Source organism: Epinephelus lanceolatus, chromosome 9, assembly GCF_041903045.1.
Source record: "Epinephelus lanceolatus isolate andai-2023 chromosome 9, ASM4190304v1, whole genome shotgun sequence".
NCBI classification, from domain to species: Eukaryota; Metazoa; Chordata; class Actinopteri; order Perciformes; family Serranidae; genus Epinephelus; species Epinephelus lanceolatus.
The window spans coordinates 2,354,998-2,382,801 of NC_135742.1; the positions used below are offsets into that span (position 1 = coordinate 2,354,998).

Sequence of the window (27,804 nt, forward strand, 5' to 3'; positions counted from 1 at the left end):
TAGACACACAGCTCAACAACAGTCCACACTGAACTACACACAGACACTTTATTCATCTTTTATAATGAGAGAAAGAAAAAGATCAAATACAGAACATGTGATTACAGACTGGTCTGAATTATGATCTAAATGAATGAAATCAGTAAAGCATCCACTCATATTTGGCATGTAGCAAAGCACAGGAACATCAAAGCTTCATCGTCTGTGACGTTAGTCTTCATCAGTGTGACTCATCTGATAAGCAGTTTATAATAATGTTGGTTTAATATTTCATATTTGATGTGTGATGTGTGATTTGGGTGTTGCAGACAAAAGAGGCTGAATGACATCTGAACATTTCATCTCACATCACAAACGTCATGTTCTCATGTTCATTTGTTTGTAATGACACAGATAAGTTGTGACAATACTCAACATATTTAAGGTTACATAGTAAAAACATATAAAATATGATCCTTATTTTAACAAACTTTACAGAAAACACAGTGAAACACCACAAGTTTTAAACATGTTATTGTACAGAGTCAGAGAGTTACTGAGGTTTTAAAGCTTGCTTTGTCACTGAACAGACATTTTGTTCATTTAAAGAGTTCAAGTCAAAGATACAGAAGAATCTAGACCTGGGATATATCAGCAGGGATAATCTGACTGCATTTCATCTGATCACTGATGTATCTGTATTGATCTCTTTGCACGAAGGAACATTTATTGATGTCAATAATTTGGCAGCACCGTTGATGTGATTTTTCTAAAGGCCTGTTTTTTAGGGAATGTTTGTTTGGGTTTTTTTTTTAAGTCATGTTTTTGAAGGTAACAGTCAGCCAAAGCAGTTCATAGATTAACCCTGCAACTCTCAACACATCACTCAGGTCAAACAACTCTTTACCCACCTGAACCAACCTGGATTATCAGACAGCGAGTTGCTAACCAAAGACAAGTTGATCATGTCTAACGTTAGAGCATCTACAGGCGGCTATACTGAACCGTTTTTCATTGAATATCATCATCGTACACTTCGCTCGTGAACGTTGTAATCAGTTACACCTCATCTAAGATCAGCTGTGTCATCAGTGCACCTCCACGTCAACATGTTCACAGCCTGGGACAAAAGCTGCACAACAACTCTGTCTCTTACAAAGTCTTGTATTCTGCACCAGGCTTTAGTTTCACCAGTCAGAAAACTGAGCTGTCAGTACTGTTGCTATAGTTACCTGCACTTTAAAGCCACAGTTCACTCAATATCTCCTCCCCTCTGTGCTGATGTGAGGATGGGTGAAGATCTCCAGTTCACAAAACGCTCCTTGAGTTTCAGCAGAAAACAGCATTGCAGCCAAATCCAGTGTAACTGAAGTGAACGGTGACCAGTTTTAAATGTAAAAAAGAAGAACACACACAATCCAAGTGTCAGCAGGCCGCGACGTTCAAAGTTCAACCCCAAAAGATGCCATTGACACCATGTCTTTAGCCTAAATATCAACTGTAGCCTCTCAGACTGGAGCCGCGTGCATGTTCGTGAGCACACGCCTAAAGCACGAACACAAGCGACGTCATGACATGAGATCTGGCGATACCTGCACACCTGTGTTTCCATGCTACCTGGAAGCCACTCACACAACAGAGAGAGATCTGCCTGGTTTTCAGGAAGCAACACGTGTCGGATCTAAAATAACATTTCAGATGACAAGAAGCTGTTTTAGCTTCTATTATTGGCACAAATATTGAAACTGATGGTTCCAGTATGTTCTTTGTCTGGATGCTTCATCCAAGAGCAGCGTGTAAGAACGGTACATTACCACAGACTACCGCTACATGAGCCATACAGACTATGGCTGTGGCTAACGGCTCTTTGTCTGGATCTCTACTCCTCTGTTGAATCACTCAGATCAGCCCTGGTGTGTAGTGAACATTTTTCACCAGAGGATTATCGTCTTCCTCGTGTTTGTGTACGCGCTTCAGGCGTGTGCTCACCAACAGTTGACATTTAGGCTAAAAACATGGTGAAAATGGTCTCTTTCAAGTCAAATTTGAATGTCGCAGCTTTCGGACACTTGGATTACATCACATGAGACATTTTGTTTTGTTTTTTTACATTTAAAACTGGTCACCGTTCACTTCAGTTACACTGGATTTGGCTGCAACGCTGTTTTCTGCTGAAACTCCAGGAGTGTTTTGTGAACTGGAGATCTTCACCCATCCTCACATCAGCACAGAGGGGAGGAGATATTGAGTGAACTGTCATTTGTGAGAGAACTATCCTTTAATATTGTCTCCAGTGAGGACGCATTTTAGTCCCGCCCCCACCAGTGGAGTATGACGCTGCTGAGACACCTGGCAGCCACTGAAAACCATTTTGTGTTGCCATGACAAACATCACAGTGACGTCTCTGCTTCTTTAAAGTTCCAGATATTGAAACCAAATAACAGCAGAATAAAATCATCTGAACCTGCTCTGCTGTCACATTTACATGAGACAAGTCCTCATAAAATGTGACACCATGATGTGTCCTCTTGTGTCAGAAGTGTCTGTATCAGGTCACTCATCTCTCTGTCATGTGTTTTCTGCAGATCCTTCTTCTCCTCCTCATTTCTCACCTGTTTCAATTCTTGTTCCTGTTTTTTCTGTAAGTCAGTGATTATTCCCACATTTTCTCTCCTTCTGGTCACACATTTCACTAAGTCCGAAATGTCTTCCTGCTTTTTCTTCAGTTGTTCTTCACTGCTGTCTGAACGAGCCTTTAAGAGTTCATACTGCTGCTCTTTGTCTTTCAGTTGTCTCTCATGCTCCTGCTTTAGAGCTGCACATTCCTTCTTGTATTTCTCTTTGAATTCACTGAACTCTTCAGCTTTCTCTCTGGCCTCCTCTTCATGTCTCTTCATCAGATTCTCCATTTTCTTCTTATAGTTCTCTTCCATGTCTTTTTCCTCTTGTTCTCTTCTGAGTCGCTCCTCTTCTTTTCTCTCCTTTTCATATCTCTCTCTCTCCTGATCGTATTCTTCTTGAAGCTTTTTCAGTCTTGTTTGTTCTTCCTGTCGTCTCTGTTCATCTTCTTCATATCGTTTCTCCCACCATTCTTTTCTTTCTTTCTCCCAGTTCTCTCGTTCTTTCCTCATCTCTTCTCTGCTCTCCTCCAGTTTTCTGACAATAGTTTCCTTTGATTCTGACTCGAACTTTAATTTTTGCTCCAAAGCTTCAACTTTTTGTTCCATCTCCTGTCGTTGAATTTCTTCCTGTCGTTTTCTCTTCCTGTCTTCTTCTTCTCTCATTTCCTGTTCTTTCTTTCTCTCCTCACGTTCCTTGTTGATCCTCTCCTCCTTTTCCTGAAGTAGTTTTTCTCTCAGTTTTCTCTCTTTTTCAATTTCTGCTCTCTGTTGTTCTTCAGTTTCTTTTCTCTCTTTTTCCTCTTGTTCTCTTCTGAGTCGCTCCTCTTCTTTTCTCTTCTTTTCATATCTCTCTCTCTCCTGATTGTATTCTTCTTGAAGCTTTTTCAGTCTTGTTTGTTCTTCCTGTCGTCTCTGTTCATCTTCTTCATATCGTTTCTCCCACCATTCTTTTTGTTTTCTCTCCCAGTTCTCTCGTTCTTTCCTCATCACCTCTCTGCTCTCCTCCAGCCTTCTGACAATAGTTTCCTTTAATTCTAACTCTAACTTTAATTTTTGCTCCAAAGCTTCAAATTTTTGTTCCATCTCCTGTCGCTGAATTTCTTCCTGTCGTTTTCTCTTCCTGTCTTCTTCTTCTCTCATTTCCTGTTCTTTCTTTCTTTCCTCACGTTCCTTGTTGATCCTCTCCTCCTTTTCCTGAAGTAGTTTTTCTCTCAGTTTTCTCTCCTTTTCAATTTTTGCACTTTGTTCGTCCTCGACTTCTTTTCTCTCTTTTTCCTCTTGTTCTCTTCTGAGTCGCTCCTCTTCTTTTCTCTTCTTTTCATATCTCTCTCTCTCCTGATCGTATTCTTCTCGAAGCTTTTTCAGTCTTGTTTGTTCTTCCTGTCGTCTCTGTTCATCTTCTTCATATCGTTTCTCCCACCATTCTTTTTGTTTTCTCTCCCAGTTCTCTCGTTCTTTCCTCATCACCTCTCTGCTCTCCTCCAGCTTTCTGTCCTTTGATTCTAACTCTAACTTTAATTTTTGCTCCAAAGCTTCAACTTTTTGTTCCCACTCCTGTCGTTGAATTTCCTCCTGTCGTTTTCTCTTCCTGTCTTCTTCTTCTCTCATTTCCTGTTCTTTCTTTCTCTCCTCACGTTCCTTGTTGATCCTCTCCTCCTTTTCTTGAAGTAGTTTTTCTCTCAGTTTTCTCTCTTTTTCAATTTCTGCTCTCTGTTGTTCTTCAGTTTCTTTTCTCTCTTTTTCCTCTTGTTGTCTTCTGAGTCGCTCCTCTTCTTTTCTCTTCTTTTCATATCTCTCTCTCTCCTGATCGTATTCTTCTTGAAGCTTTTTCAGTCTTGTTTGTTCCTCCTTTTGTCTCTGTTCATCTTCGTCATATCGTTTCTCCCACCATTCTTTTTGTTTTCTCTCCCAGTTCTCTCGTTCTTTCCTCATCTCTTCTCTGCTCTCCTCCAGCCTTCTGTCCTTTGATTCTAACTCTAACTTTAATTGTTGCTCCAAAGCTTCAAATTTTTGTTTCCACTCCTGTCGTTGAATTTCTTCCTCTTCTTTTCTCTTCCTGTCTTCTTCTTCTCTCATTTCCTGTTCTTTCTCTCTCTCCTCAAGTTCCTTGTTGATCTTCTCCTCCTTTTCCTGAAGGTCCTTCTTTTTTGTCTCTCTGAATTCATTGAACTCTTCAGCTTTATTTCTGGCCTCCTCCTTGTACTTTTTCTTAATTTCCTCCAGTTTTGTCTTATAGTTTTCCTCCAACTCTTTCCACTTCTTCTCCTCCTGCTCCCTTCTCATTTTATCAGCTTTTGTTTTGTTTTCATATTTTTCTTTCTCCTGTTCATATTCTTCTTGAAGCTTTTTTCGTCTTGCTTGCTCCTCCTTTTGTCTCTGTTCATCTTCTTGTTTTCGTTTCTCCCACCATTCTTTTCTTTCCTTCTCCCGATTCTCTCGTTCTTTCCTCATCACCTCTCTGCTCTCCTCCAGCTTTCTGTCAACAGTTTCCTTTGATTCTGACTCTGATCTTATTTGTTGCTCCAAAGCTTCAAATTTTTGTTCCATCTCCTGTCGTTGAATTTCTTCCTGTCGTCTTCTCTTCCTGTCTTCTTCTTCTCTCATTTCCTGTTCTTTCTCTCTCTCCTCACGTTCCTTGTAGATCTTCTCCTCCTTTTCTTTAAGTTGTTTTTCTCTCAGTTTTCTCTCCTTTTCAGTTTCTGCTCTCTGCTCTTCCATTCTTATTTTCATCTCTTGCATCTCTTCCTCATGTTTTCTTCTCAGCTCCTCCCTCTCTCTCTCCATCTCTTCTTCCTTCTCCTTCAGGATCCTCTGCACTTCTTTCTTTATAGCTTCCTCGGCCTCTTGCAGCATCTCATTAGTGTAGCAGCTGCCTCCACTTGTCTTCACCATGGTGTCAATCTTGATTATCAACTCACTGACTTGTTTGTGGTTGTGTTTATCATAGTTATTGAACACATGGTATCTTCCTCCACAGTCAGCAATCAGCTTCTTAAAGGAGTCATCACAATATTTTTCAATGTATTCTTCAATAGACATCTCCTCATTTTCCAGTTTATCTCCTCCAGTTAAAAGAATGATGGTGAACTGTTCAGCATTCTTCCCAAAGCCTTCCTTGATGAGTTTTAATGTCTCCTTCTCCTCTGATGTTAATCTGCCGATTTGTAACACCAACAGGAAGACATGTGGTCCTGGAGCCAGAAGACTGATGCATTTCACCATCTCTTCAGTGACTTCCTCATGAGTTAAACTATTGTCAAACAGACCAGGAGTGTCGACCACAGCAACAGGACGACCGTCCACCTCACCCACTGCTTTCTGACAGTGTTTGGTGACTGATGTTTGGCTTGATTCGGCTTCAAACTCATCTCTTCCTAGGATGGTGTTTCCTGAAGAACTCTTCCCACAGCCAGTCTTCCCTATCAGCACAATCCTGAGACACTCTGGGCTCTGCTCCTCATCATCACCTGTGAAATAAGAAGACCTGGAGTTACTTTAGAGACATTTTCAAGTATTTTCTTTTATTTTTCTAATGTCAAATGTTAAAATGATAAAAATATTTCTGATGAATCTTGAACACAGGGCAGAAACCTCATATCTTTATCTGTATTTTTACATAAATCAGTGCTATTGGTCACCCTTTACATCTGTCTGGGTTTTACAAATATTTAACCTGTAAAAATAATTAAAAGAGGTTGCAGGTAATCATAATAACTCCATTGGATCCTCAAACTGTCGACAGAAACTCATGCCTCCACCTATGGATATAGAAACATAGATGCTTTAATGACCGCTGGATCGTATGTCAATGGTGCCACCATATGGGAGAGAGCAAGACTTGTCTGTAAGTAAATGCAAGTATTGAGGGAACTGCGTCTTCAGTTAAGTAAAATCTTATTATTTAGGCTATAATCACTGCTGGACGATCAATACATAAGTGTGTTTGGCCAACATGAACTGAATTATTTATGGTATGAATAATTCATTGTCAAATGAAACTGTAAAAACACCTGGATGTGTCTTATTCTCTGTGGTTAATTATTGTGGACTCCTCCCTATATATTATAATTTAATATGGAGGTAAACAACTTTTCAACCAGTTAGCCTGCTAGCTAGCTAACATTGTCTGCTTATCACCAACTCCTTGATCAGAACAGAATATAGTAACTTTCACCTCTGCTCATTTTAGAAGGGACACCACAAGAAAACGTGTTTTTTGTTTTTATTAGATTGGTTCCCATCTGCATGATTGATTGATTTACCCTGGGAAAATAAAGGCTCACTAGCACTAGCGTGCTAGCTACATTAGCTGTTGCTGATCACTGCCAGCCAGAAACAGATATCTATTCATGGTATGAAGAGGGAGGTTTTCTACTTTGGAGAAGAGAGAAAATGGCAGAATTACAGTGTAAAGTGAGGCATTTATTGTATTAGCACAAGTTTGCTGTTTGTGTCCTGAGATTTGTTTGGAAATCTAAAACAACTCTGATCACTTTGCTTGCTTGAGTCAGGCTTCACCTCTGGGGCACTGACTATTAAATTATGATTGTCTTTTTATCACTAAAAGTTCAATCAAACAGTTGACATCTGTCTATTACTAATTATTGTGTTGTTTTATTTCGTGGAGCCATTTTAATGAAAGAGCTCGCCTCCCCATATGCAAATGTTCCACCAAAATAATGTGTTCAGTCTGAGTTATTTTATTTTTTTAACCACTGAAAAATTAACTGTTATTTGGCAGGCAATCAAAATGTCTACATTTCATGCCAAAGTTTGGCATCAGTTAGTTGAGGTAATTGAGAAAATTGGCAACATTTGCTGCTGTCACTGTTAGCAGCAGATAGTAAGACTTGACACTGTAGTGATGGAGGAGGAAACACACAAAGCGGTGGCTAATTTGTGTACGCTTTACTATAGGAATGATAGTTAAGAATGAAAACATTCTTTTTCTATTAAATTACTTACAAGTGACTGTGCTCTTTGTCTTCAGTTCATTCAGCTCAGCTTGCAATGTGGTGATGTGTTTCTGTTGTTGGAGGATTGTATCCATCTTGCCATGTGCAAAGATCCCTGTTGTATAACAGTGTGGTTTATCCTCGTAGGCTCTCATCTTTCCCACAGCATCCAACAGCTCTGGGATCTGCTGCTGGTCCTTGATGTTGAGAACAACATATCTTCCTCCACAGCTCTGACAGAGCTCCTGGATGTCTCTGTTCTCCTTTAGAAAGTTAACAACAGCTGGAGCTGTAGGATCTGAGTACACAGTGAACAGGATCAAGGTGAAGTCATTGACTCCAGAGCTGAATGTGTTCCTGATGGTCTCTAACTCTCCCTTGTCTTCATCAGTGAGGGGACCCACAGGTAGGACCAGGATGAAGGCATGGGCGCCCTCAGGATCACAGAGGGAGATACACCTGAATGATTCCTCCATCACTGCCTCCTGAGGTTTTCCATACAAGGCAGGCAGCTCCACCAGGGAAACCCAACGTCCACACACCTCTCCCTGATGTTTAACACACTCTGATGAGCTGGAGACTGAATGAAGCTCTGTCTGACCTAAAATGGCCTTGGCTGCTGAAGTCTTCCCTGCTCCTCTCCTCCCACACAGGACCAGGTTTAATGCTGCTCTGATGGGTTCAGACTTTGGTGTCATTATCAGACCTGCATCCTTGTCCTCAAACACATCACAGCTCACATGCTCTCCATTGTTCTCCTTTGCAGTTTGACCCAATCGTGTTAACAGCTCTGGACGTTCAAGGTTCTTCTGCTTCAGGTATCTGTATCTACACATACTGATCATGTCTTTTAAGGGCTGGTCTGGTTCATCTTTGAAACCTGAGCTCTCCTCTCTGGGTGTTGATATCAGTATCAATGAATGATCAAATGATTGATCACTGAAGAGTTTCAGGACTCTGCAGAGTCTCAGTTTGTGTTCCTCAGTGAAGTCTTCAGGCTGTAGAACCAGCAGGAACACATGAGGTCCAGGATCAGAGAGTCTCACACACTTTTCTACATGTTCTGACAGTTTGTCTTCAGAGATGTTGAGATGCAGCAGATCTGGAGTGTTGATCAGAACTATTTCTTTGTCCTTTATCTGTCCTCTTTCTGTCAGACAGCAGTCTGGTTCTTCCTCAGTGTTGAACTTAGTCTCTCCCAGTATGAAGTTCCCCACTGAACTCCTCTGAGACCAGCTGTTCCCCAGCAGAACAACCCTCAGCTCACACACTGGAAAACAAACACTGAATTAGAAAAATCTACTCAGTACTGACTTTGTAAAAAATGAACACAATACCATTGGGTTTTTAACCAATGAGGAAGTCACAGATTTTTAAGATGGACTTAAGTGAATGCAACATTTCCAGGTAGAGATAGTGATTGATTCTTTTTTACAGCAGCACTGCTGCTGAATACATACAGGGGAAACACTGGACACTGTTGGCTGTTGTCTTGACACTTCAATTCACCAGTTAGTTTGAAAATATTCAAATAAAATGTGTTCAAACCCACCACATATAAACACTGTAGTGAGATATTAAAGCAAAACTTACCTTTCTGGAATTTTTACACTCTTTTTTTGTTTAGGTTAAAATACTATTAATAAGCTGATGGCACACTAAAATGTAAATGAATTAATGTATGAATTCAAAATGTAAATGAAATGATCACCCTGAGCGCACACACGTGAGCGCGGAGCACACAGAGGCAGTCAGAGCTACAGGCTACAGTGAGGCTACAAACAGAGTTCATATGACGTTTTTCCAAACAACTTTTTATGTCGGGGCTTCAGGACACTTGGATCACTATGGATGAGCAGTATGGAGATACTCTGTGGATTCAATTTTGTGTTCTTGGACGTTAGTCTGGGGCGCAGTCTGCCACTAGGTGTGCTAGCCGCTCCCCCTGCTGATCTCCGCAAGTGATGTGAGGACTCTAAAACTTCACCTGAGCCTCCATCGGCATATGGGTGAGTAGATAATGGCTGAATTTTCATTTTTGGGTGCACTATCCCTTTAAATACTTGATTCTGACTGGTCAATCAACAAAAGTCTGCGGTGTTCATTTCTTGAGGTATCACCGCTGCTCTGCTGCTCTGTTGCTAGGGATGCCATAGCAACGGCCTTCGACTGAGGAGCGTCAAAATCAGTTAATGTTAGTCCACACAGACCAAATATGATCGGAGTGGCAAAATGCAGCATTTTCAGGGCATCACTTTTAACGTTTTTAGAGAGGACAAAACGCTTGATGTTTGGCTAAACAATGACATGTCCCCAGCAAAAAAGAAAAAGAAAGGAAGAGAAAATCGCAGGGCTGTCAGGAGCAAACCGGCACAAACAACTAGAAGACTCTGAGATTGACCAGATTGAAGCGGACAGACACGAAAAACACAAAGAAGAACACAGCATGGGCCATCAACGTGCTAAAAGACTGGTTAGAGGAGAAAAAAATTGAAACTGATCTTGAAATCTATGATGCCAAGCACCTAAATCAGGTACTGAGGTCCTTTTATCCATCATTACAAAATTCTGTCACCAGCTATGTCTCTCTCAGATCTTGGATATCCTGTCACTTCTCCAAATTCGACATCTTAAAAAGTCCCTCTTTCACATCCAGCAACGGGGTGTTCAAATCAGTGATCAAAACCCTGCGCAAAAACGGGCAAGATGTGAGCGGGCACCATCCCCCCCTCTCAGCCTCAGACTTACTGCTCATCAGGTCATCGGCAGCACTGTCACCAACCACAGCCAGCATGGTGGTAAAGATAGTGTGGTTTGAGGTCCAGCTCCATCTAGCCAGACGTGGCAGAGAGGGGAACCGTGACCTGACGAGGGATGCATTTAAGCTGAAGACGGATGAAAATGGAGTGGAGTATTTTACCCTTTCCCACAACCCCAAAACGAAAAATCACAAAGATCCCAGAGATCCATGCAAACAAATTTACAGAGGATGCATATTCGGAGAGCCACAAACCCAAATTGTCCCGTCAAATTTATTAAAAAATATTTATCACTTTGCCCCCCTGATGCTAAATCATTTTACCTGCACCCGCTTAAAAAGATCAAGATGTTCTCAACAGAGAGGCTGTGTGGTACTCTTGGGAGCCCATGGGCCACAACTTACTCGGGCAAATGCTGCCCAGGATCAGCGAGGCCGCCGGGCTCTCTCTCTCGAAGATACGCTAACCACGGCCTGAGGGCCACGGCTGTGCAGTTGCTCTCCCAAGCTATCCTGGAGAGCAGGGATATCATGTTGGTCACTGGCCATAAATGTGAGGGCAGCCTTCGCAGCTACTGGGCACCCAGCATCTCCGACCGGGAGAAGCAGTCTGAGTGGGTGGAAGTTCGCTGCATAGATCAGCCTCTCATTGGGTGGAACGAGCCACCTGCTGAAGTCCCGCCCTACCACCTCCGGTCCTCATAGTCGACAAACGTCCTTTACTAACTTTTGCGGTGTTTGATCTTGCGGGGATGTAGCCATTTTTCTGTCATGGTTCGCGTCCTGTAGGCGATATTTTTGTGGGCGTGTTACACCAAAACCTGTTTCCCCCCGGTAATATTTTTGCAAGCGCACCATTGCTGTGGCACCGCCCAGAACGACTGTGATTGGTTGAAAGAAATAAACCAAAGAGAGAAAAGAAAGACCTTTCTTTTCTTGAGAAAGGTCTGGTGAGTGAGACTAGGGAGAAGTGGAGTAAAATCCTCTCCTCCGCTCCAGAAAACGGCAGCAGTTTGTCTGGTGAATGCCTCTCCTCTGTCAATACACTCTGCCAGCAATTTAATAATATTGATGCCAGTTGTAACACTTGTAACAATTGACCTATGGCTAAGTCCTACCCTCAAACGTGATGAGCCAATCACAGTGCGTATAGCCATTCCCATACACTGGGACATTCTCTGCCTGGACGTCCATTGAAATGCATTACAGAAAGTCAGTTTTGTTCAGTTTTATGAGCTTTTTCTGAGATTTGAAGTTTAAAAATGGTCAAACGGTGTGCATGGGGTACATGCAACTCTGACACAAGGTATCCTGAGAGGCTGGGCGACCAGGTGTATTTTTTACACTTTAAACCACATCTCAAGCGAGAAAAGTGTCTCCTTTGGATAAAGTTGTGTGGTAACGTTAGACCACAACATCAACTCAACGTGAATAAGATTAACAATGATGTCTACATCTGTTCTAAGGTAAGTCAACATTGTGTTTGAGGCAACATATTGTCACTTTGCTGGAAAGAAATATAAAGTTATCTTTAACATCTCTAGCTAACGTTAGCTAAAGTTAGCCTAACGTTAGCTCCTAGCTGCGTTGTTCATCATGTCACCTTGTTTGCTGGGAGTTCATTAGCCTATTTTGTTCTAGTTTTGTACTTTGGTGATCGTACATCATTGTTAGCTGTTGTCCAAAGGGCTCTAGTTAAGCTAACGTTAACTTCTGGAGCTTAGCTTCATTAACTTATCTGTAATGGCAGAGATAACAAAGGTTGGCAAACGTTATGCTGAATGATTCAGTGTAAATACTGTAGCACCAAACTAACGGAGAGACACTCTTGGTAAAGATGGTAAAAAGGCCGTTATCCTTTTCTCATATTCTGAGCCAAAAACCTTAACTTCAGTGGAACTTTAACTTGTTGTCTTTGATGGTGACGGCAACCAGATGCGGTTCACAAGCGTACACTGTGACCTGTAAATTTTGGCTTGTAATTTAAGCTTTTCATCGACCTTCTCAACAATAAAATGATGAATATATCCCTCCAATGCGTAGTTTAGGCCCTTTTGGTTACTTCTCAATGACATCTGATCGTTATGTCTCCAAAAATCATCAATTGCCTCCTGTGAAATGCCGTGTACTGTGACACCTGCCATAGCGCCGCTCACTGAATGTTGATAGTTTGTCAGTGGTGGAAGGGGGCGTGGCTTAGCCATAGTCAATTGTGTTTTCAGGTACAGCAAATGGTGCAGTGGAAGGAGAGGAAGAAAAAACAATCAACATCAACGTCCTAAAAGAGCTACCATTCTCCCTCTCTCACGTCCAATTCAATATTAATTATCATTAGGCTCCCGTTGCCATGGATACAGAGTACAGACACATTCCTTTTTGCGAATTTTGAATCAATAAAACATGCTTTAATTATTATTTTGTGTCACATCACTGAATGTTTTAGTAGTAAGCCATGTTCTTAGCGGAATAATATATAGTGAGCCGGTGACATTTGAAAAATAACTCCCTTCAAAGAAATGGAACCTGTCGGGAGTTATTTTTCAACTGTCACCGGCTCACTATACATTACCGCTTACATAATTATACCATTCTCATATGGTTCCCTGAACCTCTGTATTATCTTCCTTGTTTGTTGCCAGTCACCAGTACTATCTAACATTAGCGTTTATGTTATATTATAAAACTCATCAGTCATCACTGACCCCGGTTGAGTTTAAAAACTCTGGGGTTGCGTTTGACTGTCTTGGCTGTAACGTTAACGTTGTAGTAACCAGACCTAGTTTAGCATATTTCTTCTTCTCTTGGTGTGTTACACTCGCTCTCCTCCTCGGTGTATCTAATGTTGCCTTGCCAACACCTACGTCTATCATAGACGTAATGAGGACATAATGGAGGAGGGGAGAGTAGGCCTTTGGTGGGAGGCGGAGTTGTGGATGTTCAAATTTTTCTCTTATTTTATTAATTTTTTTCAAGTGCTGTGTGAAATGCAAGAAAGGTAAGAGTTGCTTTAATATACAGAAGAATAATTCTGAGTCAGTTCAGTTTAACTCACTGGTCGGTGGCAGCCGTTCATAGCTGCTGCTCCGCTTCACAGGTTGCAGATCATCTGTTTCTGTAAAAACACACAACAATGATTCACTCACATGTGAATTCATTCACAACCTTCAATTAAGGACACGCTGCTGTTGATTTATGTTGGTTCTTATTAATGCCATCCTGAATACCATCTTTTGGGCTCCTTACATTTGCTAGTAATTTGTAAAGAATTTTCAAATCTTTGGCCAGGTTATTGGTTCCCATACACATTGGTAATTTTTAAGCATGTTATGGAAATGATTGTACAGGGCTGTACGGTGAATTTTTTTTTGCATAAAACAGTGGTGCTACAGAAGTTTAAAGTTTTGTAGCACAAGCCATAAAAGTGTAGTGCAAATATTAAAGTATCATGTAAATCTGTTGTAGTTTGAGACCATGAGATTAACTGGACTGCAGACTGGAGTCTCACTGACAAACTCACAGCTGACTCATATGAACAGGTCGAGCGTGTTTATTTTAAACTGGTAAAAAGGTTTCTGCCATGTTCTTCTGGAGCAGACTCAACAACAGCGTGGCACATCTCTGAGAAACATCTGAATATTTAATCCCAGAATGCAGACACCTCAGGGCATGACTAAAAACTGATTATACAAGGTGTCAGCTTGAGTCTAATCCAGAAAGTATAAAACTGCTAGTGTCTTCTTGTTACCCTGGACCAAGGAACACAATACTTTATTCTGATGTTAACACTGCTGAGTTTGGAAATATGACACATACAGCAAAATAAAAAATATACAATCTTTTGCACAATGTCAGGTTTAGTCAACGAGGCCTTGATTCATGTTTGCACACAAAGTGCCCATTTAAAGAGGGTGATGGGAACTGTAGTTACAGATGTTTGATGAAATGATGTTTTTGCCTTGGAACATACAGTAAGACACATTTCAGAACAATGTTCTGATAATACAAAGAAGCCATGTCCCAGTAAACACTGGATAAGTCCACAGGAATGCTACTGTAGGTACAACAGTTATAATAATACATCCACAACAACATTTATCAGCAGAAGTGGACATGACGCTGTAGAAACCCAATGACTGTTCATGCAGGAAGAAGGAAGAGGATGCTGTTGTGACGCAGATGATGAGAGCAGACAGTGTGTTATCCAGAATAATAAAGTGTGACTGAACTCACCAGGTGCTGCAGTCGCCATGATGTCAGGCAGTCAGTCAGAGACTGATTCAACTGGAAACCAACAGCAGGATTGTAGAACCTAAAAAGAGAATATAAAATGTTCAAGTGTCTGGGTGACCTGTCTAACCTCGTCTGTTGCTTCCTCGTGTTACACACCATGAAAGTAATAATATTTTACAGGACTGGTCAAGCCCCGTCCAGGAGTCTCTCATCTGGACACTTCCCATAGAAAAGCTGATCCTCAGTGGAGGTGGTAAAGTTACCAGACACACACTTAACAAAAACAGCCACTGAGCTCACACTGAATATTTCACAGGTAACATTGTGACACATTTAACTGTAGAGCAGGGAGACTGTCTGTCTGTCTGTCTGTCTGTCAATTGTCTCTCAAATAGGTGTGAGGAGCAAAGAACATCTCTCACCGTATCAGATGGCAAGAGGAGAAACCTTCACATTTCCAGTTTAGATTTTAACACATGACAAATCAAATGTGGTCCAGTGAATCCCAACAGTGTGTTGATTGAGTCACGTCGTCAGCTTGTGCACTGAGTATCATTACAAGCTGATGTTCCACCTTTAAAATCCCGGCAGTCGGCCCAGTGAATTACTGCAAGACGCAGCAAAACATCCTTTCATTTTATAGTTACAGTTTACTAATAAAACTCTCCACAGTATGAACAGTGGTTACATGAGCCTCAAAACCAGACACAACTCAGCCCTGAGCAGAGTGACCGTCCTCTACTGACCAATCAGACTGCAGTGTTCACAGCTCCACCTTTTAGTACCACATCTGTGTGCTAGGTACCCCAACAGAGGGGGGACCAAACATGGGGACGCTAAGGAACGCTTCTGTTGGTACCTTCCACAACTTTTACTTGTGGGAACAGGAAAAAAGCGCAGCGAACTGAACCATGCTACCGTACTGCTCGGTGGAAACAGGGCTTATTTCTGCAGCCTGCTGGGAGCCGAGTGAACAGGGACTGTCTACAAAGGGCAACACTGAAAAGAGGAACATTCAATTGAATTCACTCTTATACACTGTGACCTGCCGTCATGGACAGCCAGGTAACGATACTGTTTCCCTGAGACTCAGTATTGTTTGTCTCTGTTGTGAAATTAAACCACTGTTAAAACATCTTAAGACAGCCAGACTAACTGAGACAATAACGCAGAGATGAGAAGAAGGAGAGGAGAGGAGAACGCACTCACAGAGTCTCACATCACACACGGCTTGTTTGGAAAGGAGAACAGGGGTCGTCGGGGGTTGGCTGCAGTTGGCGAGATGTCACCGCTGCCTGCATGAAGGTGGGCGGCCGAGGTTTTGGACCTACTCCTGAGAAGGTCCATGTCTGGCGCTGCTCGACATGGCACAGTGCATCTGAACTGATAATGGAAACACAAATCGGCGCGGCATGGCCTGACTTGATGTGGCAGAGAGCGACAATGGAAAAGGGTATTTGTAGTTCAGAGGGCAGATTGGTTTGTTATTTTATATATTCAGAGAACGGCATTTTTCAATTTTGTATAAAGATTTGTTGATTGTGATGGTTATTTGCTTTATTGTTTCCTGTTATGAAATGATAAATGTAAAAAGTGAAGGTGTAGCAGCTGCTGGGTGTATATAGTATAGATATTTAGACACCTCATATATCAGCTAGACAGACATTTCCCTGCTCATTACTGTGCACAGATGTACTGTATTTAGACCTCCAGCTCAAGAAACCCTCTGGTGCTGACAGACAGAAACCTCTCTGCAGGATGCACTTTGCGTGTGCACAATTTTTTATGTGATGGTGGCAGGGATTCGCTTTTTTCCACTTGACCACCTGCCCTGCCAAATATCAGTGCATGGCACTGGGACAGTCAGAGAATACTTACATGTGTCAGTGTTGCTTCACTGAGGGTCTCTGCTGACGTCACAAGGCTCTGTGTCTCCGTCTGTCCTGTAACATGTCAACATCACCGTCAGCATCAGATCAGAGTAAAAACACAAGGTGACAACTGTGAAGTCTGACACATGATTTAAAATATGTCCTCAGGTGAAGCAGCTCTCAGGTTGGACTTTGACACTGTTACTAACTGTGGGTCAAATGAATTTCTTGGACATTTTGATAATCAAAGAAAATAACAATCTTAAAACAGACTTATATCGCAAGCCCACCGACAGAAATTCTCTCCTCCATGGTGACTCATATCATCCCACAGCTCTTAAGAGAGGCCTACCAGCCTCCCACTTCAACAGAATCAGAAGAATCTGTAGCTCAGATGAAGACTTCAACACCCAATCCAAGGAGCTGGAGAGAAGATTCAGAAACAGAGGTTATAAAGAGTCTTGGATCAATAAAGCTGCTAATCGTTTTTCAAATGTGTCACAATCTGATTGTCTGATCACCACCAGACCTAGACTGGGAGTCCTAGAGTTGTATGTGCTGTTGAATACTCACCTGTTGCTAAACACATAGAAAATGTGATTAAAGAACACTGGCACATCATTGATACGGACCCTGTTCTTAAAGACTGTTTTAAAAAAAAACACGGATGATCTACAAAAGACCCCCTAACCTGCGGAACATGTTGGTGAGGGCCGACCTCCCCCCACCTCTCCATCACATTTTCTGAGCAATGTTCCATCGGGCAATTACCCCTGCGGCCACTGTCAACGTCACTTCACACACAAAACTAAACATTTTTTCCATCCTCACACAGGAAAAAGATACAACATAAAAGGAGTCATTTCCTGTCTCACATCCAATGTTATTTACATGCTTAAATGCCCGTGTGGTCTGGCATACATTGGTAAGACTTCTAGATCTTTGAAAACTCGCATAACACAGAAGTAATATCAGACATCATGTTGCATCAAGTCCTGTGGCTGCTCATTTCTTTGAAGCCCAACATAACATTGGAGGGGGGGCATTAACTCCTTGCTCCTTAAACGAGAACTTTTCTGGATCTACACTCTGGGTACCATGGCTCCTAAGGGCCTTAACGAAGACTGTGACACCAGACCATACCTGTGACCTTGTTGTTTGTTATGCTGATATGCATACTTTATGCTGCCTGTGTGTGTATACTTACTGAATCATATCATATCATCATATTGTCTGCATGTGGATTTATATTACTTTGGTATGTAGGTGCCTTCTATGTACGTCTCGGTGTACCTTGCTGTATTTTTCAAATGTATTTTCTTAATATTTTTCTATATATTTTTCTAAGTATTTTTCCAAACTGACTGATACCAATTGACACCAGGTGTGTTAAATCACGTGTTGTATGGGCGGATATCTTTTGAAGCGACCAACTCTCTGTCTATCCAAACTAACAGCAGTTTGAGAAAGAGCCTTGTGCTCGAAACGTCACAGCGCAAATAAAAAAGCCTTCAATGGGAGCTGAGACTTGGTGTGCGGTACATTTTTTCCGTTTTCATGACTTTATATATATATGTATCCAGCACCCACTCCAAATGGACCTTGGGATGTGCATGTTTTTTGACTATTTTTGCTTAACTGTGGGTCGCTCATAAAAAAAATCTCAGCAAGGCAGTTTCCTCTTCCTTTATCTGGTACACTTTGCCCAATGACCCTTGACCCTAAGGACATGTGACTCCACAGGTAGGGTCCACAGGTAGGGTCCTTTGGTCTAACACCTCTGCCAGGAGTCAATGATGTAAAAAGAACACACTACCCTGATAAACACTGCAGACACATGCACCAACATGACACTGACGTACAGAGAGTCCGTCAGCCAGTGAACCAGTCCCTACATGCCCACAGTGTTCTTCTTGAGAAACCTGAAAGTATCGACACTTTCCTAAATGTCCGTGAATGTAGCATGGAGGAGTTTTAATGGCTCTTGTTCCTCTTTCTGCAGAGACACCGGTCAAACATGGCGGAATCACCTCTGATATTAATCTGCCAGAGATAAAACGCTGAAAGCTTGAACCTGAGCTGCACATACACATTTAAGAGAAAATGTTTTTTACAGTTTCATCTGTGAAACGACTTCCTCTGAATCCTCAGCTCCACTGAAACACAAAGTGTCGCAGTTTCCTTGCAGACACTTTGACAGGATCTCTGAGCGGATGTTTGTCTTGACAGACCCGAGTTCAGACAGACCTCACTTACCTCCTTTATTTATTCCTTCACTGTTACTGATCTGGTTTGAGCTCTTTCCTCACCAGCTGAAGGTCACATGCTGCGCCATCAGTGCAGGACAAAAGCGAAAGTTCCAAGTCAAAAAGGCGGGACTCCTCGTCATCAGGTGACGTAAAAAAAACAATAAAACCTGTGATCAAATCAGTGAAGAAGAACTACAGCCTGTGTTTATGGTTAAGTAATATTTCCTAAAAATAATTTTGACTTTATAAAGGAAACATCTGGAAATGATCATTTACTTCTCAAACGATTTGATTCGTCTGATGTGCATTTGGACATGTTTGTTTCATTTCATATTTCCTGTGTGAACTTGGGTTTTAAATCAAGAGATATGATTCATATTGTCCCAGTGATGTTGCATACATGATCTTCCTGTCATCCAAAATGAACAGAGTGTGTGCAGAAAAGCAGATTGCTATAAAAGCTGCAGAGCTGTTGCTTTTTCACTCTTTATTCATAAAACCTTTATTTTATATCAGTCAAGTCCAAATGCTGGTTAGGTTGTTTATTCCAGCTGCTCTGGTTCAGCCTGTCAAGTGTCACACGTCTTCCTTCGGTGTGTGATGTTACAGCGCCACCTGCTGGACACACACAGGTCATGTCAGGATGTGGGGAAACTATTTAAGAAGCACTCGGACCTCCACCTGTTTCTGACACATTTGAAAGAGTATTAAAACACTGGGAGGAGGCTGGTGAATGTGTGTGTTGAGAGATTATATGAAGCACGTTTAATACAGATATTTGACTGATTTGATCACAGCAACAACACGTGTCTGCCCACTTCATGTGTCTCCTTCTCTCTGTTATCATATGCTCTGTAGGGTGACCTTGGGTGTTTTGGAAGGAGGCACGTTTTAAATAAAATGTATTATTATTATTAGATACATGTTGCTCTTACCTTCATGAGCATCAGTGTACCCTTGGTGACCAGAAAATTAGGAACCCAGCAGGCTGAAATGTGCTGCGGTCCTGTACAGGCCTGTTACAGAGCCTGCAGAGGAGATGCATCTTTGTGGTCGTGCTGTGTTGTTTGTATCAGACCAAATAAAACACACTTCATTTAATATAATCCAGTTCAGCAAACTAGCTGCAGCCTCTGAAACTAATCTCTGCGTCTCCTCTTCTCTGCTCACTGAGAGTTTTACAGTCTCCACTTCCTGACTGACCCCAGAGCTCTCACATCTCTCCATGAAAACATCAAATATCACCTCTCTCACCTCGAGGTCTCTGCAGGAGCTTTCTAGCATGTCATATGACTTCTTCAGCAGCACAGTTGCCCAGTTGCCATCAGTAGATTTCCATTTTTTTCTGATCACTTTAAGGACGCTGATTAAAAGCTGAGATTAAATCTTAAGCTTGGAAACAGCACTTTACAAAACAATCTCACCTCAGGGTCCATGACATCTGGAAAACTGCTCCTAGCCACTGGTTCAGATATGTGGATGGCACCTGGGTCAAAATCAAAACTGAGGAAGTGGAAACCTTCACAGAACACATTAATGCAGTGGACCCCAATATCCAATTCACATGGGACGATGCCAGAGGAGACAGTCTACCCTTCTTAGACTGTGCAGTACACATTGAAGAGGACAGAAACCTGAACATTGGGGTGTCCAGAAAACCTACACACACACCAGCACCTGCTGTTTGACTCTCACCACCCACTGGAGCACAAGCTGGGAGTCACCAAGACCCTGAATCACCGGGCTGAAAATGTGCCCACCAGGACAGAGGGGAAGGTGAAGGAACAGAAACACATCAGCGACCCCAACTGGGCCAAAACCTCAGACAGACCCAGAGCAGACAGAGAGGAAGAGACACAAGAACCAGACAACACTGTCATTCCTCATGTCGCAGGAGTGTCGGAGAAACTCAGGAGGATCTTCAACAAACACCACATCCCTGTGCACTTCACACCCAGTAACACACTGAGACAGAAGCAGAGTCATGTAGTGTGAGCAGTTCAGGGAGGGGAAGTGGAAACAGGTGGGCAGGTGGGAGTCAGGTGACTGGGACAGGTGGGAAAGTCTGAGGACACCTGGTGGACAGGTAGAGAATGAGATGAAGGGTCCTGGGGACGTAGAGATGCAGCTGAAGGGAGGGACACAGAGGCAGGAAGTGACGGCTCATAAGTTCAAACTTCATCAACACTGACATCAGAGATTTACACATCACTACATTAAAACAGGCTGCACATCACAAACTAGTTCCTACACACACACACACACACACACACACACGAGTTGTGACTGTTGACACACACTGTCTGCCAGGTGGAGCTGTTACACTGTTAGGTCACTGAATTAGCTAACTGACAGAGCTAACGTTAGCATGGGGTCTTTAGACACAATATCTGACCTGACTCTTCCAGTGTGCTCTCATAACTATGGAACTTTAAATGACATGAAACAGAAACACACATTATAGCTCAGATTATAAAGCAGGAGCCTGATAATAAAGGCTACATGAACACATGTTGTTAATTAGCTTGGCTACAGATTACAGGAGCATCATGTAGCTACACATATAATGTGTTTCATGTGTTTTAGACACACAGCTCAACAACAGTCCACACTGAACTACACACAGACACTTTATTCATCTTTTATAATGAGAGAAAGAAAAAGATCAAATACAGAACATGTGATTACAGACTGGTCTGAATTATGATCTAAATGAATGAAATCAGTAAAGCATCCACTCATATTTGGCATGTAGCAAAGCACAGGAACATCAAAGCTTCATCGTCTGTGACGTTAGTCTTCATCAGTGTGACTCATCTGATAAGCAGTTTATAATAATGTTGGTTTAATATTTCATATTTGATGTGTGATGTGTGATTTGGGTGTTGCAGACAAAAGAGGCTGAATGACATCTGAACATTTCATCTCACATCACAAACGTCATGTTCTCATGTTCATTTGTTTGTAATGACACAGATAAGTTGTGACAATACTCAACATATTTAAGGTTACATAGTAAAAACATATAAAATATGATCCTTATTTTAACAAACTTTACAGAAAACACAGTGAAACACCACAAGTTTTAAACATGTTATTGTACAGAGTCAGAGAGTTACTGAGGTTTTAAAGCTTGCTTTGTCACTGAACAGACATTTTGTTCATTTAAAGAGTTCAAGTCAAAGATACAGAAGAATCTAGACCTGGGATATATCAGCAGGGATAATCTGACTGCATTTCATCTGATCACTGATGTATCTGTATTGATCTCTTTGCACGAAGGAACATTTATTGATGTCAATAATTTGGCAGCACCGTTGATGTGATTTTTCTAAAGGCCTGTTTTTTAGGGAATGTTTGTTTGGGTTTTTTTTTTAAGTCATGTTTTTGAAGGTAACAGTCAGCCAAAGCAGTTCATAGATTAACCCTGCAACTCTCAACACATCACTCAGGTCAAACAACTCTTTACCCACCTGAACCAACCTGGATTATCAGACAGCGAGTTGCTAACCAAAGACAAGTTGATCATGTCTAACGTTAGAGCATCTACAGGCGGCTATACTGAACCGTTTTTCATTGAATATCATCATCGTACACTTCGCTCGTGAACGTTGTAATCAGTTACACCTCATCTAAGATCAGCTGTGTCATCAGTGCACCTCCACGTCAACATGTTCACAGCCTGGGACAAAAGCTGCACAACAACTCTGTCTCTTACAAAGTCTTGTATTCTGCACCAGGCTTTAGTTTCACCAGTCAGAAAACTGAGCTGTCAGTACTGTTGCTATAGTTACCTGCACTTTAAAGCCACAGTTCACTCAATATCTCCTCCCCTCTGTGCTGATGTGAGGATGGGTGAAGATCTCCAGTTCACAAAACGCTCCTTGAGTTTCAGCAGAAAACAGCATTGCAGCCAAATCCAGTGTAACTGAAGTGAACGGTGACCAGTTTTAAATGTAAAAAAGAAGAACACACACAATCCAAGTGTCAGCAGGCCGCGACGTTCAAAGTTCAACCCCAAAAGATGCCATTGACACCATGTCTTTAGCCTAAATATCAACTGTAGCCTCTCAGACTGGAGCCGCGTGCATGTTCGTGAGCACACGCCTAAAGCACGAACACAAGCGACGTCATGACATGAGATCTGGCGATACCTGCACACCTGTGTTTCCATGCTACCTGGAAGCCACTCACACAACAGAGAGAGATCTGCCTGGTTTTCAGGAAGCAACACGTGTCGGATCTAAAATAACATTTCAGATGACAAGAAGCTGTTTTAGCTTCTATTATTGGCACAAATATTGAAACTGATGGTTCCAGTATGTTCTTTGTCTGGATGCTTCATCCAAGAGCAGCGTGTAAGAACGGTACATTACCACAGACTACCGCTACATGAGCCATACAGACTATGGCTGTGGCTAACGGCTCTTTGTCTGGATCTCTACTCCTCTGTTGAATCACTCAGATCAGCCCTGGTGTGTAGTGAACATTTTTCACCAGAGGATTATCGTCTTCCTCGTGTTTGTGTACGCGCTTCAGGCGTGTGCTCACCAACAGTTGACATTTAGGCTAAAAACATGGTGAAAATGGTCTCTTTCAAGTCAAATTTGAATGTCGCAGCTTTCGGACACTTGGATTACATCACATGAGACATTTTGTTTTGTTTTTTTACATTTAAAACTGGTCACCGTTCACTTCAGTTACACTGGATTTGGCTGCAACGCTGTTTTCTGCTGAAACTCCAGGAGTGTTTTGTGAACTGGAGATCTTCACCCATCCTCACATCAGCACAGAGGGGAGGAGATATTGAGTGAACTGTCATTTGTGAGAGAACTATCCCTTTAATATTGTCTCCAGTGAGGACGCATTTTAGTCCCGCCCCCACCAGTGGAGTAAGACGCTGCTGAGACACCTGGCAGCCACTGAAAACCATTTTGTGTTGCCATGACAAACATCACAGTGACGTCTCTGCTTCTTTAAAGTTCCAGATATTGAAACCAAATAACAGCAGAATAAAATCATCTGAACCTGCTCTGCTGTCACATTTACATGAGACAAGTCCTCATAAAATGTGACACCATGATGTGTCCTCTTGTGTCAGAAGTGTCTGTATCAGGTCACTCATCTCTCTGTCATGTGTTTTCTGCAGATCCTTCTTCTCCTCCTCATTTCTCACCTGTTTCAATTCTTGTTCCTGTTTTTTCTGTAAGTCAGTGATTATTCCCACATTTTCTCTCCTTCTGGTCACACATTTCACTAAGTCAGAAATGTCTTCCTGCTTTTTCTTCAGTTGTTCTTCACTGCTGTCTGAACGAGCCTTTAAGAGTTCATACTGCTGCTCTTTGTCTTTCAGTTGTCTCTCATGCTCCTGCTTTAGAGCTGCACATTCCTTCTTGTATTTCTCTTTGAATTCACGGAACTCTTCATCTTTCTCTCTGGCCTCCTCTTCATGTCTCTTCATCAGATTCTCCATTTTCTTCTTATAGTTCTCTTCCATGTCTTTTTCCTCTTGTTCTCTTCTGAGTCGCTCCTCTTCTTTTCTCTTCTTTTCATATCTCTCTCTCTCCTGATCGTATTCTTCTTGAAGCTTTTTCAGTCTTGTTTGTTCTTCCTGTCGTCTCTGTTCATCTTCTTCATATCGTTTCTCCCACCATTCTTTTCTTTCTTTCTCCCAGTTCTCTCGTTCTTTCCTCATCTCTTCTCTGCTCTCCTCCAGTTTTCTGACAATAGTTTCCTTTGATTCTGACTCGAACTTTAATTTTTGCTCCAAAGCTTCAACTTTTTGTTCCATCTCCTGTCGTTGAATTTCTTCCTGTCGTTTTCTCTTCCTGTCTTCTTCTTCTCTCATTTCCTGTTCTTTCTTTCTCTCCTCACGTTCCTTGTTGATTCTCTCCTCCTTTTCTTGAAGTAGTTTTTCTCTCAGTTTTCTCTCTTTTTCAATTTCTGCTCTCTGTTGTTCTTCAGTTTCTTTTCTCTCTTTTTCCTCTTGTTCTCTTCTGAGTCGCTCCTCTTCTTTTCTCTTCTTTTCATATCTCTCTCTCTCCTGATTGTATTCTTCTTGAAGCTTTTTCAGTCTTGTTTGTTCTTCCTGTCGTCTCTGTTCATCTTCTTCATATCGTTTCTCCCACCATTCTTTTTGTTTTCTCTCCCAGTTCTCTCGTTCTTTCCTCATCACCTCTCTGCTCTCCTCCAGCCTTCTGACAATAGTTTCCTTTAATTCTAACTCTAACTTTAATTTTTGCTCCAAAGCTTCAAATTTTTGTTCCATCTCCTGTCGCTGAATTTCTTCCTGTCGTTTTCTCTTCCTGTCTTCTTCTTCTCTCATTTCCTGTTCTTTCTTTCTTTCCTCACGTTCCTTGTTGATCCTCTCCTCCTTTTCCTGAAGTAGTTTTTCTCTCAGTTTTCTCTCCTTTTCAATTTTTGCACTTTGTTCGTCCTCGACTTCTTTTCTCTCTTTTTCCTCTTGTTCTCTTCTGAGTCGCTCCTCTTCTTTTCTCTTCTTTTCATATCTCTCTCTCTCCTGATCGTATTCTTCTCGAAGCTTTTTCAGTCTTGTTTGTTCTTCCTGTCGTCTCTGTTCATCTTCTTCATATCGTTTCTCCCACCATTCTTTTTGTTTTCTCTCCCAGTTCTCTCGTTCTTTCCTCATCACCTCTCTGCTCTCCTCCAGCTTTCTGTCCTTTGATTCTGACTCTAACTTTAATTTTTGCTCCAAAGCTTCAACTTTTTGTTCCCACTCCTGTCGTTGAATTTCCTCCTGTCGTTTTCTCTTCCTGTCTTCTTCTTCTCTCATTTCCTGTTCTTTCTTTCTCTCCTCACGTTCCTTGTTGATCCTCTCCTCCTTTTCTTGAAGTAGTTTTTCTCTCAGTTTTCTCTCTTTTTCAATTTCTGCTCTCTGTTGTTCTTCAGTTTCTTTTCTCTCTTTTTCCTCTTGTTGTCTTCTGAGTCGCTCCTCTTCTTTTCTCTTCTTTTCATATCTCTCTCTCTCCTGATCGTATTCTTCTTGAAGCTTTTTCAGTCTTGTTTGTTCCTCCTTTTGTCTCTGTTCATCTTCGTCATATCGTTTCTCCCACCATTCTTTTTGTTTTCTCTCCCAGTTCTCTCGTTCTTTCCTCATCTCTTCTCTGCTCTCCTCCAGCCTTCTGTCCTTTGATTCTAACTCTAACTTTAATTGTTGCTCCAAAGCTTCAAATTTTTGTTTCCACTCCTGTCGTTGAATTTCTTCCTCTTCTTTTCTCTTCCTGTCTTCTTCTTCTCTCATTTCCTGTTCTTTCTCTCTCTCCTCAAGTTCCTTGTTGATCTTCTCCTCCTTTTCCTGAAGGTCCTTCTTTTTTGTCTCTCTGAATTCATTGAACTCTTCAGCTTTATTTCTGGCCTCCTCCTTGTACTTTTTCTTAATTTCCTCCAGTTTTGTCTTATAGTTTTCCTCCAACTCTTTCCACTTCTTCTCCTCCTGCTCCCTTCTCATTTTATCAGCTTTTGTTTTGTTTTCATATTTTTCTTTCTCCTGTTCATATTCTTCTTGAAGCTTTTTTCGTCTTGCTTGCTCCTCCTTTTGTCTCTGTTCATCTTCTTGTTTTCGTTTCTCCCACCATTCTTTTCTTTCCTTCTCCCGATTCTCTCGTTCTTTCCTCATCACCTCTCTGCTCTCCTCCAGCTTTCTGTCAACAGTTTCCTTTGATTCTGACTCTGATCTTATTTGTTGCTCCAAAGCTTCAAATTTTTGTTCCATCTCCTGTCGTTGAATTTCTTCCTGTCGTCTTCTCTTCCTGTCTTCTTCTTCTCTCATTTCCTGTTCTTTCTCTCTCTCCTCACGTTCCTTGTAGATCTTCTCCTCCTTTTCTTTAAGTTGTTTTTCTCTCAGTTTTCTCTCCTTTTCAGTTTCTGCTCTCTGCTCTTCCATTCTTATTTTCATCTCTTGCATCTCTTCCTCATGTTTTCTTCTCAGCTCCTCCCTCTCTCTCTCCATCTCTTCTTCCTTCTCCTTCAGGATCCTCTGCACTTCTTTCTTTATAGCTTCCTCGGCCTCTTGCAGCATCTCATTAGTGTAGCAGCTGCCTCCACTTGTCTTCACCATGGTGTCAATCTTGATTATCAACTCACTGACTTGTTTGTGGTTGTGTTTATCATAGTTATTGAACACATGGTATCTTCCTCCACAGTCAGCAATCAGCTTCTTAAAGGAGTCATCACAATATTTTTCAATGTATTCTTCAATAGACATCTCCTCATTTTCCAGTTTATCTCCTCCAGTTAAAAGAATGATGGTGAACTGTTCAGCATTCTTCCCAAAGCCTTCCTTGATGAGTTTTAATGTCTCCTTCTCCTCTGATGTTAATCTGCCGATTTGTAACACCAACAGGAAGACATGTGGTCCTGGAGCCAGAAGACTGATGCATTTCACCATCTCTTCAGTGACTTCCTCATGAGTTAAACTATTGTCAAACAGACCAGGAGTGTCGACCACAGCAACAGGACGACCGTCCACCTCACCCACTGCTTTCTGACAGTGTTTGGTGACTGATGTTTGGCTTGATTCGGCTTCAAACTCATCTCTTCCTAGGATGGTGTTTCCTGAAGAACTCTTCCCACAGCCAGTCTTCCCTATCAGCACAATCCTGAGACACTCTGGGCTCTGCTCCTCATCATCACCTGTGAAATAAGAAGACCTGGAGTTACTTTAGAGACATTTTCAAGTATTTTCTTTTATTTTTCTAATGTCAAATGTTAAAATGATAAAAATATTTCTGATGAATCTTGAACACAGGGCAGAAACCTCATATCTTTATCTGTATTTTTACATAAATCAGTGCTATTGGTCACCCTTTACATCTGTCTGGGTTTTACAAATATTTAACCTGTAAAAATAATTAAAAGAGGTTGCAGGTAATCATAATAACTCCATTGGATCCTCAAACTGTCGACAGAAACTCATGCCTCCACCTATGGATATAGAAACATAGATGCTTTAATGACCGCTGGATCGTATGTCAATGGTGCCACCATATGGGAGAGAGCAAGACTTGTCTGTAAGTAAATGCAAGTATTGAGGGAACTGCGTCTTCAGTTAAGTAAAATCTTATTATTTAGGCTATAATCACTGCTGGACGATCAATACATAAGTGTGTTTGGCCAACATG

At 41.7% G+C, this 27,804-nt stretch overlaps 2 protein-coding genes across 2 annotated transcripts in view; both read right to left on the minus strand.

Moving 5' to 3' along the window:
• The window catches only part of LOC117252686 (uncharacterized), a 33,818-nt gene extending 17,189 nt beyond the window's left edge, over positions 1-16,629 (minus strand). Inside the window, exon 1 of the mRNA XM_078171037.1 lies at positions 16,423-16,629. The gene's annotated coding sequence lies outside the window, so the exon portion shown is untranslated. The remainder of the gene's footprint in view (positions 1-16,422) is intronic.
• Positions 35-27,804, minus strand: part of LOC144464337 (uncharacterized) — a 40,047-nt gene continuing 12,277 nt past the window's right edge. Inside the window, exons 7-12 of the mRNA XM_078171061.1 lie at positions 23,729-27,316; positions 20,496-20,739; positions 16,768-16,838; positions 13,367-13,426; positions 7,567-8,826; positions 35-6,068 (exon numbers count right to left, since the gene is read on the minus strand). Of these exons, the coding sequence (XP_078027187.1) occupies positions 2,479-6,068; positions 7,567-8,826; positions 13,367-13,426; positions 16,768-16,838; positions 20,496-20,739; positions 23,729-27,316 (8,813 nt within the window). The 3' untranslated portion in view covers positions 35-2,478. The remainder of the gene's footprint in view (positions 6,069-7,566; positions 8,827-13,366; positions 13,427-16,767; positions 16,839-20,495; positions 20,740-23,728; positions 27,317-27,804) is intronic.